This window comes from Patella vulgata, chromosome 7 (assembly GCF_932274485.2).
Source record: "Patella vulgata chromosome 7, xgPatVulg1.2, whole genome shotgun sequence".
Taxonomy (NCBI): Eukaryota; Metazoa; Mollusca; class Gastropoda; family Patellidae; genus Patella; species Patella vulgata.
The window spans coordinates 30,689,071-30,711,553 of record NC_065885.2 but is presented as its reverse complement, the minus strand read 5'-3'; the positions used below and the strand labels follow the sequence as shown (position 1 = coordinate 30,711,553).

At 34.2% G+C, this 22,483-nt stretch overlaps 2 protein-coding genes across 3 annotated transcripts in view; one reads left to right on the top strand and one right to left on the bottom strand.

Annotated features, from left to right (window-relative positions):
- Window positions 1-7,280, bottom strand: part of LOC126826874 (GRIP1-associated protein 1) — a 56,016-nt gene extending 48,736 nt beyond the window's left edge. Inside the window, exons 1-11 of the mRNA XM_050555971.1 lie at window positions 7,220-7,280; window positions 5,361-5,427; window positions 5,090-5,151; window positions 3,977-4,003; window positions 3,710-3,817; window positions 2,275-2,419; window positions 1,745-1,897; window positions 1,414-1,455; window positions 1,181-1,251; window positions 766-813; window positions 575-606 (exon numbers count right to left, since the gene is read on the bottom strand). Coding sequence (XP_050411928.1) covers window positions 575-606; window positions 766-813; window positions 1,181-1,251; window positions 1,414-1,455; window positions 1,745-1,897; window positions 2,275-2,419; window positions 3,710-3,817; window positions 3,977-4,003; window positions 5,090-5,151; window positions 5,361-5,427; window positions 7,220-7,264 — 800 coding nt within the window. The 5' untranslated portion in view covers window positions 7,265-7,280. The remainder of the gene's footprint in view (window positions 1-574; window positions 607-765; window positions 814-1,180; window positions 1,252-1,413; window positions 1,456-1,744; window positions 1,898-2,274; window positions 2,420-3,709; window positions 3,818-3,976; window positions 4,004-5,089; window positions 5,152-5,360; window positions 5,428-7,219) is intronic.
- Window positions 7,281-7,515: 235 nt separating this feature from the next.
- Window positions 7,516-22,034, top strand: LOC126826883 (dol-P-Man:Man(7)GlcNAc(2)-PP-Dol alpha-1,6-mannosyltransferase). Of its 2 annotated transcripts, none has more exons than XM_050555990.1 (10): window positions 7,516-7,588; window positions 8,605-8,753; window positions 9,263-9,395; window positions 10,435-10,608; window positions 13,018-13,221; window positions 13,493-13,596; window positions 19,434-19,660; window positions 20,044-20,198; window positions 20,597-20,675; window positions 21,777-22,034. In XM_050555990.1, exons 2-10 carry the CDS (start codon window positions 8,616-8,618, stop codon window positions 22,012-22,014), a joined length of 1,452 nt encoding a protein of 483 aa, XP_050411947.1. In that variant the 5' UTR covers window positions 7,516-7,588; window positions 8,605-8,615; the 3' UTR covers window positions 22,015-22,034. The 2 variants fall into 2 exon arrangements, with proteins under 2 accessions (XP_050411947.1, XP_050411946.1); XM_050555989.2 differs by lacking the exon at window positions 7,516-7,588 and adding an exon at window positions 7,724-7,806.
- Window positions 22,035-22,483: the final 449 nt, after the last annotated feature.

Below are 22,483 nucleotides of genomic sequence, written 5' to 3'. Positions count from 1 at the left end.
TTAAATAATAGATAGCAGTAGTCAAGGCATATAAAACCACCAGAGCCATGGGCGATTGTAGACGACCATGTAGGTTTTGAGACAGCAAACACTATGAAGAAATTCGTTGGAAGAGACCGTTGAGGTTCAAGAGGCAACATTTGGATTCTGAATGCCCTGTTAAGCCATAGAAGAGCCACATGATGTATTGCATTCGTCAGTAAACTCATTCTGCAAAATGGTGGGTTTGAGAGAGTAGAGAATGACTTTATTTTTAATCTATGCTTGTTACCTATATATTGGATGTGGGGAGTTTGTGACAGGTGGGCTTTCCACATCTAGCCAGCAACTCACAGCACTGCATATCACTATATGTTTGATTTGGTTGCCGAACTGCATAGTGCTACAACACTAACCAGAATTGACAGTAATTGCCAGAGGTTAGGCAGATGACCCTACTGCTTGACACATAAAAACATGGGTTTAAATCATTGCTTGCACAGGTAAAAGACCTTATCATCTGCCATGTATATTTTAGAACATTCTGCCACCCAACCACTCTCATCTATTCAAAAATATTTATATAAAAATGTACCTTTCTTGTTTTTTCTTGAGCTTTTCATTGAACTGTAAAACAATTAATTAAATGAGGTGAGTAATTAGGAAAATATTTATCAATTTTCTAAATGACTGAAGGTAATTAAAACTATTTCTAATTAAAGGAATATTCCTATTCTTGTTTTCTTTCATTGCCAACTGTATGCAATAAAGTAAAAGTTTATTTACCTTTTCACTTTCATCTTGTAAAACAACAATTTTATCTTTCAATTTTTTCTGAAAGAAATTCAAAACACTTAATATATGTTTTAACAACAACAAGTCCACAGTATGTTGGTGTGCAAAAATAACTGTGATTTTGATGGTAAAAACAAACAATAAGCATTACAATAGAGTGGCAGTTTAAGAAGATGATGTGGTGCACCCGCCTTTTTTTTTTCTCCAAAAATTAAGTTTTATACTTTCTAAATGTAATATTACTACCAAATTTTTATAACAAGGTGCCTTTAGGTAGGTTTGCACTTTAATCCTCAATAAGGTTCTGTCCTTGGATGTAGTAAACTGTTGCTCATTTCGCTCACTAAGAATCACTTTCACCCCCCCCCCCTTTTTTTAAACAAATCTGTCCCCACTATACATATACCTCTTGAGAAGAAAGTTCCTCTTTAAGAATTTTCTTTTCTTCTAATTCTGTATCCAGACTTATCTTTAATTCTGAATTAAAAAATAGAACAAAATAATAAAGCATCTGGCATTGGCTAGAACAATATATATTACAGTCTAGTATAATGTTTTGGAGTATCTGTTTTTGATAAAATTGAACAGAAAACAAAGTAAATACTTGTATACATACATATTAAATATAAGATGACTTACTGTGAATCTCCTCTGATAATTTTTCTATGCTGTTAGCACTCTCTACAAAACACCATAATATATATTTGTATTATATCTATAATATCATCAGATAGAAATGAGTTCTTATGGTAAGAAAATATTTCTACAGATATATATAGTTCACTAAAATATTAATTTCTGATAAATGTGTGAAGTCAAAAGTTGTTCTTTAAGATATCAAATTTTTACATAACTATGCAATTACCTGCCCTGGCTTATCATCATCGTTCAATAGCATTGTGCAAACGGAGGACTAAGGTCATAATTCTATATTTTATGAGAATTTCTACTGGAAGAAAATAAAACACACCTGTATTTATTTTATTAACTTCATCATCTTTATGATCTGAACCTTCTACTTTTCTTTCCTCTACTCCTGTAGGAGATTCTCTCTCTGTAGATGGTGGTACTTCATTTCCTCCTCGTAAACTCAGTAATTCCTTCTCGTATTTTTCTTTAATGCCTGGAAAATAAATTTCTTATTTTGTATCCATTTGTTTCAAGCTACATTAAAATGAATACAATATAAATTTCTGACTCATTTATCGTGGGATTATTAAGCAACTTGGATCTGTAATTGGATTTTTGTTTATGGTTACAAATGTCACACTTACAAATATAAATAAGTTTAAAGGGTTTAACAGATGACCGTCTTATGCTTGAAAGAAGATATCTTTAATTAAATACAAGTTCTTATTTCCTTCTTTGAGTGACATTTAATAATTGAAGACTAACACACTTACGCTTTTTATATGGAATAACAAATACACTCCTACTTGCTTATTCATAAATGCCATAATAGCAGTTATAAATATAGTAATCGATTAACTACATGCTTACTGTTATAATTCTTTTGTAAAGCTGCATTCTGAGCTTGAAGTCTTCGAATTTCATCTTCTAAATCAGAATTACTTCCCTTCACTGAAGTGTTCCCATCTTTACAAGCAGTTATTTCTTTTTCTAATTGTTCATTTGAAGCTACTAACTGCAATAATGAAAGTTAGATTCCAGTGGTTGTCAACCTTTCATCAATTACACTCAAACATACCGGTTGATAAAGTACTGCAATAATTTTGTGTGAAAAGAAGTTAACTTTTTTTAAATTATCAAATTCAAGAAAAGATAGGTTGCCGCCCAACAAAACATATATCCATAGCAGCTAAGTCATTGCTTATAATGGCTTTTTTGTTAGAGCATATACAAGAGTCTACATAGAGCATGATCAAGGAAAATGACAATAAATTAAGATGTCATTTTCAGAAATCAATTAACTTAAATAGACTTCTTTGTCTCACTAAACAACATATATGAATTCTACAAAGATCATATGTAGTTTGCAAAGAGTTCAAAAGAAATTGTGAACAACAGACTTTTAACAATATACACTGTAGGCATATTAAATCTATATATATATTTATGACTGTCTGTCAGTCTGTCTGTCTGTCTGTTCGGGGTTGGCGGCTGCACTAGGCCTGCCCCGAGTCTGAAATTTGGGGTATAGGGTTAGCTCGGACCGGGGAGTAACATAGGCTAGGTGGTGTTAGTCTACCACTTCCGGTTTCAGAGTTATGACCCCCTAGCGAAGCCGGTCTGTTCGGGGTTGTCGGCTACACTAGGTCTGCCCCGAGCCTGAAATTTGGGGTATAGGGGTAGCTCGGACCGGGGAGTAGCATAGGCCAGGTGGCGTTAGTCTACCACTTCCGGTTTCGGAGTTATGACCCCCGAGCGAAGTCTGTCTGTTCGGGGTTGGCGGCTACATCTGCCCCGAGTCTGAAATTGGGGGTGTAGGGGTAGCTCGGACCGGGGATTAACATAGGCCAGGTGGCGTTAGTCTACCACTTCCGGTTTCGGAGTTATGACCCCCGAGCGAAGGCAGCCTGTTCGGGGTTGGCGGCTACACTAGGTCTGGCCCGAGTCTGAAATTTGGGGTATAGTGGTAGCTCGGACCGGGGAGTAACATAGGCCAGGTGGCATTAGTCTACCACTTCCGGTTTCAGAGTTATGACCCCCCGAGCGAAGCCGGCCTGTTCGGGGTTGGCGGCTACACTAGGTCTGCTCCGAGTCTGGAATTTGGGGTATAGGGGAAGCTCGGACCGGGGAGTAACATAGACCAGGTGGCGTTAGTCCACCACTTCCGGTTTCGGAGTTATGACCCCCGAGCGAAGCCGGGTATCCTGCTAATAGTACATAAATTTAAAACTGCATTCAAGCAATGAGAAATATGAAATTTTACACCACTAAATCTTCTGGAAAAAACAGTCATCTCTTAACTTACAGTTGATAATTCTTGCATTAATGTTTGGTTTTGTAAACGGAATTCTTCTTCCTGACTGTGTAGCTTACGTTGAAGACCATCATTTTCTTGCATCAATAATTCTACTTCCTACAATTTTCAAAGAATTTATTACTGTCTAAACAACAGCCTTTTTCATTTAAATTATTCTTGTCTGAGCTTGACGTACTGGTTAATATGCATTCTGTTACTTTTTTTTTACAAACATTTCAGACACAACATTTCCTTCTTTGACAACAAATAACATACCTTTGTCTTTTTGCTTTTATTAATAACCTACAATAGACAAATAAAAATAAAGAAAATTTTCCAAAATCAATAGATCACAAATATACAGAAATCATTCACCGTCACAAAATTACAAAATCAGACATCTCAAATCCTGCCCCCACAGAAGTTATCTCAGAGAAAAAACAGTCAAATTGTTGTCTATGGATACTGTGTACATTATTTATAGCAATTTAAAGCAATTAATACATTTTTGCTTCAAATTAAATATAAATACAAAATCCAATGAAATTGACAAATTCATGAATCTACCGCTAAGTTTTGAAGATATCCACCGGATTAAAGAAGCCATGTCAGAAATATTTTAGAGAATGAAATTGATTTTGGTGCATAATCCGCCCCGCTTGGGTGGTGCCACATACACTTTTTGTTAATATTTTGTCAGTAAATAATCTACAGGTTTCAATTATTATCCACAATAGGGTTGTACCTATTTATATTGTTCCAAATCCAAGCCTCAGGGGGGCAGAGCCACGCCCAAGTTTTGTGTTCATCGTCTGAACGCTGAAATTCTGAATGGATCATCTTGGAACTTTGCATATTTATTCCTTATACTATATTAACTTTAGCCTCTAGAGCGTCAAAAAGATTTTTCAAAGTGATCAAGGGGCATAACTGTGGCAGTAACTATCAGAAATCACTGAAAATCAATAGGCTTCATTGTCTCATGACCTTAAACACTGTTTATAAATCTAAAGTCAATAGGATATTAATTTTAGCCTCTAGAGCTTGTGGACGCTGGATGGTAGGCCGGCCGGGCCAACAGGGGAAACGACAATATAGACTACATTTCAATGTGGGCATATAAAAACTCATATAACTTCGTACAGAATAAAGTAAAGTCATTTAGTATAGCAAGAATGACCAGCTCTTTGTCTAATTCTTACATAATGCATCAGCATTACATAATGCAACAATCATTGAAAAATGGCTAAATGTCTTGATCTGAAACTTTCAATGAATATCCTGTGCATAATTGTTATCTCATTCTTGCATTCAGTTCCACAGACAAATGACTAAATTCTAGATCAAAGATTTCAAATTGCAGTCTGTAAAAGTAATATCATAACCCACCTTACTGGCCTTAGTAAGTTCTTTATCTAATACATCAACCCTTTCTTGGCCCACAGTTAGTTCTATAAAACAAAAATATTCAGAAATAAGACAAAAATAGAAATTCAGCATTAAACTTGTTATATGTACATGTACCTTGAATATAAGACATGGTTTACTTTCATAATTAGATATACTATAAGTGCAAACTAGACATTTACTTTTCAGAAAACCTGAAGAACAGACAATTACACATCAATTTAATGAAGTACATCTAAATTTCATTTTATACCTCTCTCATATTTTTTACATTTCCCTTCCAGTTCATAATTAGCTGTTCTTAACTCTAACAGTTGTAGCTGTAATAAAATAAATTTTAAAAAGGTCATCAAGACTTATTCATATTACATTATTAGTTCAATTCCATTAGTTAAACAAAAATTGGGTCGGAATACAATTGCAATGTGAAAATTTCATTTACTGGCATTTAGGTCTCTAGAGCTATATTTCCACTATAATAATTAAAAACTAGATAAAGTAAAGGCAATTTGCTGAAAATTTCATTCAAATTGATCCACTATGAACCGAGAACTAAGCGAATGAAATTTCTGCCTAGCCTCGGTCATCATTGGCAACTTTCTGCCAATAAACAAGCTGTGACCTAATTTTAGTCCTTCTGCTCATATTCCTGTCTATATTTCTATGAGCAGGACTAAAATTACATCACGGCTTGTTTATTGGCAGAAAGTTGCGACAGATAACATTGACATTTGGGATTGTTTTATAAGCTAATTTATGGAAAGGATATGTTGACATAATTATTTGCATTATTTAAAAAAAAATTATGAAGCTTTTTAGGTGACCTTTAAGGTACATATTTACTATTATGTGACCCATTTTTTATACAACAGAACACCTGTTACCAACCCTAATTCCATAGATTTCGATTTTTCGACAAGAGAAATTCATTATCATCAACTAACAATGTTGCAGGCAACATGTACGCACTGCCACTGTTTATTTTAATAACTCCAACCTGCAAAACGTCCAATAAGGCTATTTGGGATAGCCTATTCAATAATATTCAGAGAGAGAGAGAGAGAGAAATGGGGTTTAATTTAACGTCCACTCGACACAAACTAGGTCATTTCAGGACTAACATATGGTTTAATTTTATTTCAATAATTCGTGCGCATAGGGGTCTTTAGTAGTGGGAGGAAACCGGAGGACCTGGAGAAAACCCACGTGGTTGGACAGGCGACCCTACTCCTTGTCACGTACAACCAGGGATTCGAAACCACGCCAGTCGACTCAATGACAGACTTTATGATACATTTTAGCAATTGTCGAATATGTAAACACAAAAATTATCATGGTAGTGTTCCAGACTATCGGTAAAAATAGAGAGTGGCATAAATTAAGGTTTGTCAAGACGGTGACACCGTGGTATTGTATCAATGGGCAGATATAATAAAGCAAAACCAAATCTTCAGAATAGTTTGGCATAGCCTCAATATCTATATATGGCAAGGTCAAAAGTGTGACTCCGAATTCTGACTTCAAGAACAAGTGGTTGCCATGCAAGATATGCCTACATTTTGCAAAAGATGGACAGAGAACAAGTTAAAAAGCGATTTTTCGTACAATCAGGGACCTTAATCCTGGATGTTACGGTTCGACATGCATCAATATATTGAAAGGAACAAAGACCTTTCGAATATAAACATATACTTTAAGTTTTATCAAAGTCGGATAAAAATTATGACCTCTAGAGTGACAAGCTTTTTGAACAATCACCAGTCCGATTCTACAAAGTCAAATGGGAATATCTTATATCAAGATATAAACACTATATTTCAAGTTTCTTCAAAATCAGATAAAAATTGTGACCTGTGTGTCCAAAAATAAAATGTGAACGAACATACGGACGGGCGTCCAGACGGAATCTGGAGACGACAATAATGTGGACGTATAAAAATGGGTTGTGCCGTCTTCATTAATGAAATAAATTTAAATGTCATTATTGACATTGTCATTCTATTAAAACCGGGTTTTTGGATTTGTCAGAGGGTTGGTTATCGGGACAATGAATTCAACTCCCATCCCACCATAATGTACTGAAGAAATTGCAAATAGAATTGTCGTGGATACCTGTAAACGATGAAATTCATCTTCAGATAAAGCTGAAGACGCCATTTCCAATTTGTGTTTATGTCTGAAATCGAGGCAAATTTAACCAAAATAATATTTCGAACTGCAGAATTATTTTTACAAAACGAAGTAATATTTATTAATATCGATTTACTGCTTTCTAGAATTACCTTTTCATAGTAGGATTTCAGATATTGTAAAATATATTTTTATAATTATATTTGGCATCACTGAATAGAAATGTAAATTATTTTTTATTTAGATTTAGCTTTGCATTTTTGTAATTTTCTCCGGGAGTGGATTTTAAAAACAAGATGTCTGCGCCCATGAACGCAAATAAAATATTTTAACAGAATTGATGTTTTACAGGTACCGTACCATGACTTTGAAAACATTAAAGTTGTACTCATTTGTAGATGGTATTTATCGGCTGTACAGATATGATTTAAAATGTGGTCTAATTATAAAAGCCTCACACATAGCCTCCCGAACCCAGAACTAGTGTTGGACTGGAGTCTGGAGTGAAAGATTGGATGAACTTCATGAATGACGCTAGAAGTAGAAGAAGCTGTTGCATCATCCTTCTAGTTCTAATTGTCTCGTTTCCTTTTTAGGGTCTCTCTCTAAATTGTAGATCTTTAAACTACTTCAACAAGTAGTATTTAGAACTGCAAAAAAACTGAAGCTTAACTGACTATTTCATTTCTCTGTTCTGTATATATATGGTACTGAGAGAGAGAGAAATGAGGTTTAACCTCCACTTGACACAAACTAGGTCATTTCGGGACTAACACATGGTTCAATTTTATTTTTATAATTCGGTTGCACGTAGGGGTCTTTAGCAGTGAGAGTAAACCGGAGGACCCGGAGAAAACCCACGAGGTTGGACATGCGGACCCTACTCCTTCACCTTGTCATGTACAACCAAGGAATCAAAACCACGCCAGTTGACTCAATGACAGACCTTATGATACAGCACACGCGTGCTAACCATTCGGCCATCCCCGTCCCGTTCCCCCCCCCCCCAGGTATTATGGTAAAGAAAAAAAAACCAACGCAAATTCTGCATTTTTCCACCCTTTGTCTTTCAGTTCAAATATTTTAAATACTAATAAGGCTACAGATATACACACAAATAATGGATACATGTATATAGGTCTAGCATGACAGCTATCTTTTTAACTATGCCAATATAATTTTATGAATACTTCAAACATTGGGAGATCCAAAAAGAGGGATGAGACATTCAAATTTTAATAGGGGTTCTACTTCCTGCTTTGATAGTCACAGACTCGTGAACATGTTGCATTAAAAGTAATTTAGCCGAGAGAAAATACTATTGGTTTGGGATATAACTGAATTAATGTAATATTTTTACATTTCAGATATTGTAAGGATGGTTTTTATAGAGGAATTAAGTATTATTGGTGTGATGATTGTTCACCTCCTGATTTGTCCTTATACCAAAGTTGAAGAAAGTTTTAATATTCAAGCCATACATGACATTCTCTTTCATAAACTTGATATTGAACAGGTGAGCTACATATATTATTTGTCCCAATTTTTGGCCCGACAGATAGTGCATTGCACCTCGTCAATCATGCATAGATTTTGCCATATTATCGGCTACCTTATCAGATTAATATGCTGGATCTAATTAGGCCAGTATTAGCTCTACCTAATGTGTTGAAATATGAACTTTTATACTATACATGTAGCAGTTTTAGCCATCCTGTGTACAGTAAACAATAGATTAATGCATCATTGCATTGATGTGATATGAAGAGGGTCGTAATAAATGTATTTTGAGATATCACTGATCTATTCATTTTATTTGGTAGCTACACTTAATTTAATATTTTTTGGTTACAGAATAGGCTTGTATTGAAAAGGAAATTAATGCAAATGGTGATACATGTAGGTTGCTTTTAGCACATTGATTTCTTGCAAGCATTAATTCACTGCTCCCATTAATTTATTGTTTACAGTATTCAGCATATTAATTCAACATTTATTTTGACTTATTTGTGTTTGTTGTTTTAGTATGATCACCTTGAATTCCCTGGTGTTGTTCCAAGAAGTTTTCTCGGACCACTAGTCATCTCCTTTTTATCAGCTCCAATGGTTACACTCTCTCAAAACTTATACCTAGATAAATTCTTCTGTCAATACATAGGTAAGTTTTATATGTATTTTGTGAAAAAGGAGTACAGGTACTATTTTCCATAGTAACTTATATACATGTTAGTTAATGATCAAGGACACAAACAACACTCTTGCGCATGGTTCGTAAACATTAATATGAATTTTAAAATAGAACTTTCATAATTATGGTGAAAGGTATCAATCAAGAAAAATACCAGTAGTAGTATGTGTTTTAATAGAAAATGAATTTTGTGCACAATCACATTATTTTAAGACATCTAGCTAAGATTAACTAGAAGGCATTAGAAAATTAGGTGTGTTTATAGATCAAATAAAACAGAAAAATACACAATTCTATTTGGACTTATCTACCAATAAATATGCTGAAATTTATGATTGTGTACTCAAGCTCCTTTGACATTGATTCCATGTAAATGACAATTCTATACTTAAAGATACATTATGGGAGAGTAGATAAAGAGCTGGCAGTTCTCACTATAATAGTTAAAATCTATATAATATAAAGGCAATTTGCTGAAAATTGATCCACTATGAACCAAGAATTAAGCGATTGAAATTTCGGTCTAGCCTTGATCATTATTACAAAAGTTGGTATGATAAAAATATAGTCTTGATTATCCATTTCATGATTAAATCATGAATGAAGTTGAGCAGCAAATCGGATCATACTCCAATAAATATCACAGGCTAGCGTTGACATCGAGAGTTGATTATGGTCTGGATAAGTTAATTAATGTCTAATTATTTAGATAACATTTCATTCCTAAAGAAAGACATGCAATAGGCAGATTTAGCTCTTGCATAATGTATGTTTCAGATAAATTTAACATTTAATATTTTTATGAACCCAGTTCAACCCACCAAATATTTTCTCCATATCTTGAGATATGCTTTAAAGTGATGGCTGAGGCATACATCTCTTCCCTATCTACAATGAGTTGAATTATGTTTAAGTTGTCAATCCAAAGTGTCAGATATCAATCACCCTGAAACAAATGTTTTTGTTTTTTTGTCTTATGTATAATCAGTATTGCTTGGTTTTATTACAGTTCGTTTTTGGCTTGGTATGGTTGTAGCTGTTGGTTTTATTTCCTTTACAAGAGCTGTGGGTACAAAGTTTGGAAAAGGAGTTAAATTATGGTTGATAATATGCAGTTTAACTCAATTTCATTTTGTATTTTACATGTCAAGACCACTACCTAATGTATTTGCCCTGGCATTAGGTTAGTATTAGACTGTAGAAAATGTCACCCTATCAAGTATATTAGATGTACAATATCACATTCATCTTTATCCTTTCAAGGTATTCGTTTGATGCTAATGTTTTCAAAGGTTGGAGTTACCTTACTTGAGACTTGGGTGATATTATGCCAATTTATTTAAAGATCAGTTAGAAGCTCCATCAAGTTCCTCATACCGTATTTTTCGGTGTATAAGGCGCATGCGTAGATAAGGCGCAGGGCGACTTTGGCAGAGGTGTTTCAGGAAAAAAAAAAATATGCGTGGTTTAGGCGCACCCTTTCCCAGCGCGTGTGAAACTCGTGCCATAGCATATGTGACTCAAATCCACCTGCGATCTCCAGTAACTAGGTCAAACTCTATTGTTTACAGTTATAATAATTACCGATATTTAGCCGTATCAAGCTTTATATAATTATATTTCTTTATGAAATAAATTGCTTTTGTTACATTTGTTTATATTAATTATAACACGCAATTGCATTATTGCATAACTTTCAGCTGTAATTCTGTTGCTCGTACGGTAGTGAAATTGTCATTCAAGTCCCGCAACACAACAAACATGGCCGTCTATTACATCGTGTTAAATTCGTGAGTAATTGTCTGTGATAAATGAATCGGTTTTGATGATAAACAAATTAAATAATACCTGTAGAAATAATATATCATGATCAGTTACTCACAACTTAAATCCAGACTACCGGTAAAAGAGAAACAACAATTCCAGTTTACTCCAAGTTATGCAAACAACTGACAATCAAACGATAGCGTCTGTTGCCCCGCCCACTCCACGCGTCATGACAATACCCAGATTGTAGTCATTTAGATCTATCAGTAAAATAATACAATAGCATTTTTAATACCAATCAAAAAAACAATGATTTTGTCAACTACAAACAACTTCATAAAGAAAACGGTAACAACTCACTGGTAGATAATTAACTATACCGGTAAAATAATACAATAGCATTTTTAATACCAATCAAAGAAACAATGATTTTGTCAACTACAAACGACTTCATAAAGAAAACGATAACAACTCACTGGTAGATAATTAACTATACCGGTAAATTATAACAATGGGCCAATCACTGAATCCATGTTGAATGAAAACCGTCGGTAACTTAAAACGGTTACTAAAAGACAGTCTTGCTCAAAGAAAACACGCTGTCATTGTAACAGACAATACCCATAGCCTATGGTATAATGAGCGTGTGCTCAATGGAAATTACCCTTCTAATAGCCAATGAAAACTCTTTGTCTGTCGAAAGCCCCGCCTTTTCGTCAACTTGACTGATATCACCGTTGACGACACACTGTTTGGATTGCCGACAGTGGCTAACTGTACCGGTAAACGGATTAGCAGAAATATATGTCATCAAATACGCAGGAATAATAGAAATATTAACGAGATTTTTGCAGATATTGTTAGCACTGTCGTTTATGACTAACGGTATACGGAAAAGCCGGAATAATAGAAATATGACTAACGGTATACGGAAAAGCCGATACCGTATCTTAAATGGCCGCCATATTTATTGCATGAGAAAAGACGACATCGGAATGTCGGAATAGCAGAAAAATATGTCATCTAATTATTTACGATATCTTTGCAGATATTTTAATAACACTAAACTGCTATTGACCCATATTGTTGCCACTGTCGTCTATGACTAACGGTATACGGGATATCGGTATGGGAAATGGCCGCCATCTTTATTGCTGTTGTCGATATGATCAACTTCAGACCTCGATGTTGACACACAGAAAAGCCAAGATTTGCTTAATACTATGTATAAGGCGCACCCCCTCTAGAAAATAAAATACCTGGTAAAAAAAGTGCGCCTTATACACCGAAAAATACGGTAATCAAAAATGGAATGCACCCAATCTGTTAAAAATTTAACAAGTTTATGTATGTGCCAATATCTAATCCATCAGAAACACATATCATTAATAATATTATTATCAACTCCAATACGAAGGAACTCAATTGAGTTTCAATTTTTAGAAAAAGTACATTTAACATAATCTGTAAGTGTAATACCTATTTGTATACAACAGAAGCAGATTTTATCAGGTACATCATCACATAATTTCCAATTTGGGGAAGGGGGGGGGGTAGAAAATTATGAGATCAGTTTTAAATACACCATGATTAAACACCCAAACTGTTTGCCTGCCCACTTCCGGCAAATGAAAACATTTTTAAATGAGAAAATAGATTTGAGCGTCAAGCTAAATGGAAGTCCTTCTCAAAGAAATATTATATGTAGCACAATATATATATATTATATATATATATATTTATATCTGATCAAAATTTAACCATTTACTGTATAAAAACAACTATATGTAACAGATTTTTAATCATGTTTCGGTTTTTATTTCAGTTTTGTTTGCTCTGTCTGCCTGGTTACGTGAACAAGATGTTTTGTTTATATGGCTGTCAGGTGCATCAATTATAATTTATCGTTCAGAACTGTTTTTGTTCTTGGCTCCCTTGTTCATGACAGGTATCATCTTAAGAAAATTCAAGTGGTTATATCTGGCTCACCTAATAGCTCATTCTCTACTAGCAGCAGTAATTCTTTTAGGTAAGTATTTTACGAATATTGATTGTGTATCATAAATTAGCATTATGGGTGTATTTTGTAGCCTGATGTAAGTCAGAAGTGGATGTGAAAATACATTTTACTTTGACAATTTTTGTTATGAAAAAAAAGAACAAATTCATATTACAAATATGCCACTATACCTGTGCCAATTTCAGGAGGAACAATGTAGATTAAATTTAGTTTGAATTTTTCTTCACAGACCAAAGTCTAATAAAGTATTCTATTATCATGTTTTTGTTTTTTTCTACAGGATTAACTGTTTTAGTTGATTCTTGGTTCTGGAGAAGATGGTTGTGGCCAGAAGGAGAAGTGTGGTGGTATAATATTATTCTAAATAAATCCTCAAACTGGGGTGTATCCTTTGTATATTATTGTTACCACCTGGACAAATTTCTTAACAGACTTTCAGGGGTGTAAATGTGCCCTCCCCCCTCCCCCAACACCTCCAGCACCCCGAGCAAAAAAAGTAGTCGGTCGAGGGGAAAAAAAAAAATAGTCGGTCTCAAAAATAAGTGCTCACTGCAGTCAGTCTCAGACTAAATGCATTAATGAGGTAAACAAACAATTCCAAAATAAAAGGGGATAATCCCAAATACTTAAGAATGCGTTTGCGAGAGAACCATGCAGGGACCGGCACATGATGGGTGACCGATTTTCACCATTTTTTTTATATATGATGGGTAACCCCTCCAAACCCCACTGCCACAATTTTAGATCAATCGAACCATTTTTAGAGCGTAGAAAAAAATTTGAAATTTTAAGACCGAAAAAAGCCAAAAAATCATCATTTTCAGGCCACTTTTCAATAATTTTGTACAACTAAACTACGGCGAGTAGATTATTGAAACTTTATAGCGTATTAGATATGGTTAGTGAGTATACATTCTGAAAGTTTGATGGATTTTCATGGCACGGTTTTTGGTATAGGGACTTATTGCTGCAAGGTACAAAAATAGCTCAATTTAGGTATGTCATTTTATTCTATCTATATCTCACCCACTGCGGGTTTAAGTATTTTTTTGGAATGCTGACTGAAAAGGCAATGATCTATAGTATTAAGATCAAGAAAAAAATTGGGTAGCACTCGACCCGTTTAGTAGTAAATAATTTCCATTTTTGTACAAAAATAACGATTTTCAACAAAAATGACGAAAAATAAACCGCTTTATTTACACACTGAAAAGTGTAACATGGCACCTGAAACTAAATTAAAGTGGTTTCCAGTTCCATTAAGAGCAAGCCATAATAAAAATAGAAATAAACAAATAAATATAAACGCAGATTATATACTTTCATCAAAAAATTCAAGTTTAAAAAATGTTCCATTATCAAAACTACAAATACTTATTACTATCTATCTATCTATCTATCTATCTATCTATCTATCTATCTATCTATCTCTATCTCTCTATCTATCTATCTTTCTATATATCTATCTATCCATCCATCCATCCATCCATCCATCCAATAAGTATCTAATCACGAAAACTGAGCTCACAATTACACCGTTAAAATTTATCTATCTATCTATCTATCCAATAAGTATCTTATCACGAAAACTGAGCTCACAATTACACCGTTAAAATTTTCAAACGATGAAGTTTGAAAAGCTTAATTTACTGTAAATGCCAAAAGTGTAGCTCTTGGTAAATACAATTAATCCCTTTAGACTATTTGTCAACATTTTATTAATTCGGCAATATAACCTCATGATCTAGTAGAAGGATGATGAATTTTTCAACAGCAAATCGTAAAAACTAAATAGCGTACTAGTCATATACATCTGTCTATACTTCATAAACGAATCAAGCGATATTTCAAAAAGACAAAAAACAAATTGTATATGAGCGTAAGGTCACTATTTTAGCATACTCCCTGCAGTGTTTAATTTGATTAGACCTAATCCCACTCAACACTGCCGTAATGAAAGCAAATTTCTGTTCCAAATTATGACTCGTCAATAGTGCGATTAACAACCAATACCTAACTGCGTAACAATATCATTCTGGTTTAAACAGTTTCAAATATGTTAACATAACGTTACGTCATGATTCACGAAATTTATTACGCCCAATTAACCAGTGCATAGCAGAATATTGCAGAAAAACTAATTGCGTGAAAAACGAGGTTATCAACATGGCTATAATGTAAACAATACTGTTTGGAGACGAACAATACTTTTACACCTTTTTTAATACCTTAAATCACTGTCCAAAGTTTTAGGGAAGACCCCAGATTAAATGAAAGACTTTACTTAGGAGCGATTTGATTGAACGGGAAGAATAGACACACTCCCCCAAAACCGTAAGTATCAGAAGTCAATCCAGCAATGGCCAGAGCGGCATTTCTCTGGCTATTGCTTCAGGAATATGCTATTATAGTTTCTTTCGGATAACTGGCTACTAAACCGCATTTTATTTGTGCAAAAGACGGGAAAATGAACAGCTGATTTCATCCGCCATCTTGGATGCTGGAGTGCAAATCTAACTTCGGCCTGACTAATAATAATAATATTAATATGTACATTTATATAGCGCACCTACTCCATGTACAGAAGCATGTCCACTGCGCATACAATTAAATTAATTTAATTAATCTTGATAAGTCTTGCTGTAAAACAAGAAAGGGTTTGAGATGATTTAATGATCTCTGGAAGATTGTTACGCAGTTTAGGCGCTTTCACTGAGCACGATCCGTATCAAAATGATATTAATTTTCACCTTGAGCAACAAAACTGATGAATGTGTGTTCGGCCGGAGGTTACTCGAGGGAACTTGTATGTGCATAAAGTTAGCTAAGTATATTTGAGCTAAGCCATTCACTGTGAATGATTCACATACTGATACGTCAAAGACAGACTTTTGAAGATGATTGGCAGCCAATAGATTGAACTCAGAACAGGAGTAATATGAGAGTGTTTTGATGATCTGGTAAGAATTTGAGCTGCGGTATTTTCTACAAGTTGATTTTTTTTAATATTGGCACTAGATGTTTCTACTAACAAACGCTGTTACAGTGGTCAATCTTTGGGAATACCAAAGAACATATAAGTGTAGCAGCTGCTTCCTGGCTATTAAAGTTCCTGGACCAAAGATAACAGTTTCGACAAATTTCACTAATGTGACTGTCCATGCTCAAATTGGACCCCAAGAGGACACTTAACCTCTTCACAGTGTCTCATGGTAAAAATATTGCATCTCGTATAACCACATCATTTGAACTTGTATTTTTCAGATGTGTATTTGACCACATAAAATACATTCTGATTTACTTAATTCAATTAAATTTAATTTCAACATATTTCTTGTCATCCTATCTTTAATGTCATGTGTACACAATTTGATGTCAGAATAATTAGGGAATGAAACAGTTTTTGAAAGGGAATAACTTGCGATCAGGTGTGTATCATCTGCATAAGAATGTCGTCCTAGAAACCATGATTATCGATTAGTTGTCCCAAATTCTTTGTATACATTACAGAAAGGACAGGTCCAAGGACTGATCCTTGTGGAATTCCGAATCATCTAAACCGGCCCTACACAGAGTTGCTGGAAGGCGGTTGCATGGGGCATTATCAGGCCTAATAATCCAGGCAATGAATGATTTTATTGGAAAAATGATGTAAAAAATTAAGTCAATTTCTTCAAGTTCGACCATCAAATTTAATATGAAAGAAATCCGTGCCAGTCATTTTGTCAAAACGAAATATTAGTATTAGTAGTCCTCAACTTCCATTATTAATAGAATTGTCCTCAGCCCCGCAGTGGGTAAGATATAGCATCATGAAATTTATATGTTTTAGCATATAGCAAAAACTACGTCTCAAAATAAATTCCTCATAGCCTCAAATGTTTTCGGAAAAATTTAATATATATTGAAGTAGTACACATGATCATTCATAAAAAAGATAATTAAAAAAAAAAAAATCAATAGACAATGTATGGGAAATATTTGAAATGACGGGTTTTTAACTCTAAAATGGCCATAGCTGGTTCTCTGTAACTACAAGGTTGGTGACCCTTATATTTCATGTGGGGTATACAGGGTACCCAATGACCAAATCTGCAAAGTTTGGTCAAAATCGCCCGACTCCGCTTGTGCCGTTTTTTTTAAATTTTGCATGATTCTCTCGCGAACTCTTTCTTAATATATGTATTTGTGTGAATCCGTACACCTTAATTGTAAAAGTGTAGTATAAGATAACCTAGTCAACTTGTAATGTTTGGGGGAAAAAAAATTTCCTCTTATTTTGTTATGAGTATGTTGGTCTAAGCAATTGAGAGAGGTTGTTACGAAGATTTTGATATTTCAAATATATTCTTGATTGTCATACGAATTATATTAGTGGATAGTTGATAAGAAGTTATTGGAAGCATAGTTTTATCTTAAGGCGTAAGATTGTTTCAGAAACATGTAAAAAATCTTTAAATTATACTGAACTTAAGATCCCAGTAGAAACATTAAATCTTATTTTACTCATGTTATAAGTGTTTTCTGACCATCAGAATTCTGTAAAAATCTTCCCCATAGATTACCCCAAAAATCTTCAAGGGGGGAGGGGCATGCCCCGGGTCCCCTAAAAAACTCGCAGCAGAGGTACTCAACTCCTGACTGCATCACTCATATTAGGGGCATGTACATCAGTCAGTCAAATTCTTGCTAAACACACACACCCGCCACGAGACGAAGAAGCCTAATGATTTTCAGCGATTTCTGATCAATACGGCCAGGGTTATGGCCCTTGATCTCTTTGAAATATCTTGTTGAAGCTCTAGAGGCTAAATTTAATATCCGATTGACTTTAAATTTGTACACAGTGTTTTAGATCATGAGACGCAGAAGCCTTTTCATTTTTAACCATTTCCAATAATTACTGCCAGAGTTATGGCCCTTGACCTCTTTGAAAAATCTTGTAGAAGCTCTTGAGGCTAAAGTTAAAATCTGATTGACTTTAAACTTATTCACAGTGTTTAAGATCATGAGACAAAAAATCCTATTCATTTTCAACTGCCAGAGTTAAGATCCTTGATCACTTTGAAAACTCTTGTGGACGCTCTAGAGGCCAAAGTTAATATAAATTGTTTAAGGTCATGCCATGAGACAAACAATCGAAACAAATTCTAATATTTTCTGATAATAACTTCATGGGTTATTACTTGTAATCAGATTTTCATGTGATCTCATTACTGACAAAAGAAACAAGAGCATCGGTACAGCTGCAATATATGTCCACATTCCTGTAATCAGATTTTCATGTGTTGTAAATGTTCTGACAAAAGAAAAAATATGGGACAATATTTGTTGACCCCCCAGACGACTTAGCTGCTCAGTGTGGGCGTATGTTTTGTTGTCTGGCAACAGCTTGTGAATGTGATACAGGTCAGAGTTCTTGACAGATTTTTTGAAATATAGAAGAACCCTATTGATTTTCAGATCATAACATTTTGTTTGTTAAAGCTTGTGTTTTTATACTTGCAGTGCAGGATTTGTTGACATGGGTATTAGAGCTAGCACAGGGGGGTTGGATGGCTGAATGGTTAGAACACATGCGCGCTGTATCATACTGTCTGTCATTGAGTCAACCGGGATGGTTTCGATTCCCCGGTTGTACGTGACAAGGAGTAGGGTTGCCTGTCCAACTTCGTGGGTCTTCTCCGGGTCCTCCGGTTTCCTCCCACTGCTAAAGACCCTTACAAGCGAGCGAATTATTGAAATAAAAGTGAATCATGTGTTAGTCCCAAAATGACAAAGTTTGTGTCAAGTGGACGTTAAACCCCATTTCTCACTCTCTCTCTGATGACTTTGCTGCTGGTGAGCATATTAGACTTGCCAATCCCCTGACTATGTTTTCTCTGTATTTTAGATAGTCAAAAATATCAATCTTTTATCACAAATACTTCAATCATCAGTTTTTGAAAGTCCTGCTGGCTGAATGTTATAAGTGCTGCGTTATATTGTACAATAATTGTAGCTACATATTCCTAAGTCATTTTTTTTTATTCTGCCATTTATAGCTGTTTGAACAGTGCATGCATATCTCTTTCTGGAACACTTGATACTGCAAGTTTCATCTGAGGGGACCCTGTAGGTTGCCCTGTAGCAAGTTCATATAGCTAACAGTAGATCATGATGTTTGTATTTAGTATCATGGTTGATCATTGTAATATTATTAGTCCTTAATCTTAATATAGACTCAACCATTTTTATGGTATTTTTATTCAGCACTGTTACGAGCTTTATCTGTCACCTTTGTATTGGTACCTTTTGGTGCTTTAATAGATAGAAGAACACGATATTTAATCTATCCAGCCATTCTCTTTATCTTTCTCTATTCCTTTTTACCACATAAAGAATTACGATTTATCATCTATACCTTCCCAGTGTTCAATGTTGCAATTGCAGCTGCTCTTCATTATTTGTAAGTATATGTTTCTATGTCTATTTTTTTTTTTCCATATAAAACTGTATGGCTTATGTATAATTGTTTATGTGCCCTATAACTTCGCAAGACACCTATTCAGAGCAGCCAGCTAGCTTATATTATGTATTCCGAATGAAGAAATATATCTTAGATATACCATTCCTTTAGAATATATAAAGATCTACTATTGCCCTAAATTATATATATGTATTTTAAAGGGATGGTTGTTCTATAAAGTGTTCAAGTGATATAAAACAAAATATATTGAAGATGATAGTAATTAGAAATGTATATGTAATTACAGATAAAGTTTGATGCTTCAGTTAAGACATATTGCATGAGTGGGACTTGTAATAATTATTATATTTGTTGTATTATAGATGGATAAAAAGAAAGAAGTCCATAATGTATTTATTTGGTATATGTTTATTAGTTGGTAACATTATGGCAACAAGTGGTTTTCTCTATATATCACATCATAATTATCCTGGTGGTCATTCTTTATATACTTTACATACTCTAGAAAATAAATCAGGTATATATACTCACAGCTTTCAACTGTCACACTTTTATAAATGAAAATGCAAGGTTTTCAATTTTAAAAACTGTACTTCTAAGTTTAATTTTGTGATTTTAATGTTAGTTTTTCAAGAGGTAAATTTTTATATAAATATAGGTTTTAAAACAGCAATGGTTGAAAGACAATTGTCAATACAGTAAGCATAATATTTGTAGTATACAGCTAGACACTAAAATTGGTTTAACATGGAACATATAGATTATCGTAATCACCTTTACTATTTATAAGTTTTTAATCAAAATTAATCAACAATTCATGGGTAAGAAGTTGTATGTTCATAAATAGAGAATTATTCTCAAAAAATAAAAAAAATTTTAATAGTCAAGATCTATATCTTTTTTTATCGATTATAGATAAAATCAAAGTCCATATTGATGTATTCAGTGCACAGACAGGAATCACAAGATTTACTCAAATCAACAATAACTGGGTGTAAGTAGCTTTAAATTTCAAAACTATTGGTTAAATATATGTACATGTAAATACTGTACTGAATAAATTGTAAACTACATAATTAATATACATAATATACCACAGTTAAAGAATAATTTTATGTTATAATGAGAGGTTACCCTCACTTATAGACTAGCACTAGCATTAAATGAAACATTGCACAAGCCTTGGATTATTTTATCTGCTTCATGTTATCGTATATTTTGTTGAATAGATTTTTATATGATAGTACATCATAACAAGTAAAATTTGGCCTATCCATAGCAAAGTTATGAAGGGAAACCCTATATCAAATGGGGGGGTGGGGTCTGTATCATAAGGCCTGTCATTGAGTCAACTGGCGTGGTTTCGAATCCCCGGTTGTACGCGACAAGGAGTAGGGTCGTCTGTCCAACCTCGTGGGTTTTCTCCGGGTCCTCTGGTTTCCTCCCACTGCTAAAGACCCCTACGTGCAAGCCAATTATTGAAATAAAATTAAACCATATGTTAGTCCCGAAATGACCTAGTTTGTGTTGAGTGGACGTTAAACCCTATTTCTCTCTATATATATATATATATCAAATGGGCTATATGCACTGAAATGCTATCTAGACAAAGGGACAAAAATAATGAGTGTTGATTGATCTGCATACGTTAAGGGAGACCACTCTAATTCAATAATCTAATTTACGCCCCTAACAGCACTTAGCATATAAAACTGACTGAGATTTTCCATGGATAGCACGTTTCAGCAAACATCCGTTAAGGGAGACCACTCTAATTCAATAATCTAATTTACGCCCACGTGGGCTTAAAAACGTTTTTTTTTTGCCCGTTATTAAGCCCATGGGCTAAATAACGGGTGGGCTTAAATACGTGCAGTCCCGGTACATGCAAAATGTTCTAGTTTTGCAGTTGCAAAATTTCACATCTTAGTTTAGGTTTAATTGTATCCTAGAACTCAAATCCTTGTGCAAGATTTTATGAACTTTAAAACTAGTTATTCTTTTTCTTTATGGATGGATATATCATATGAAGATTTAACAACACTTCGGTGACATTCCATCTTTCTGCTGAAACCTATTTCTTATTATATTTCAGATATAATAAATCAGAAGATTTACCACCAATTGGTCCAGCTGTTAATAAATTTACTCATCTTTTACTGGCAGCAACAGATTTAGATTACAATAATAATAAACTTTATCAGTCGACACATACTCTACAATCAACCATTCATGGTTTTGCTGGAATGAGCTTTATGCCTCGTCGTTTTCCGCCGATCTCTATAAGAATTGAACCAAAGATTTGGATTTTAAAAAGAAATGGTTTCTCATAATAAATCAAATGTATTGTAAATGGATTTTTGTTTTTTGTAAAAGCAGTGGCATGAGTAAAATTCTCATCAAAGGAAGAGAAAACATAGGACTATTAAAATGGGTTTGTCAGTCTGAGTTGGATGATTGGCTTGTAATGTACTGGAGTTTAAATGAAGTTTCACTAAGTAAACACTTAATTTTTGTATATTCATTTTATAGCTTGTATATACATTTGCACACTTTTAGAAAAATTTAATTTCCAAATTTTTCCTTTGAGTAAACAGGAGTACCATGGGTATATCTCTGAAAAGACCCCTTTAGCCATCAACATCTATAATGTTTAAAAACCAGCGGCTGCCAGGCAGGATACGCCCACATTTTGCAAGAGATGGATAGAGAACAAGCTAAAAACAAACAGGATTTTTTGTACAATCAGGGGCAATAATCCAGAAAGTTATGCTCTGAAATGCGTAAATATCAAAAAGGACT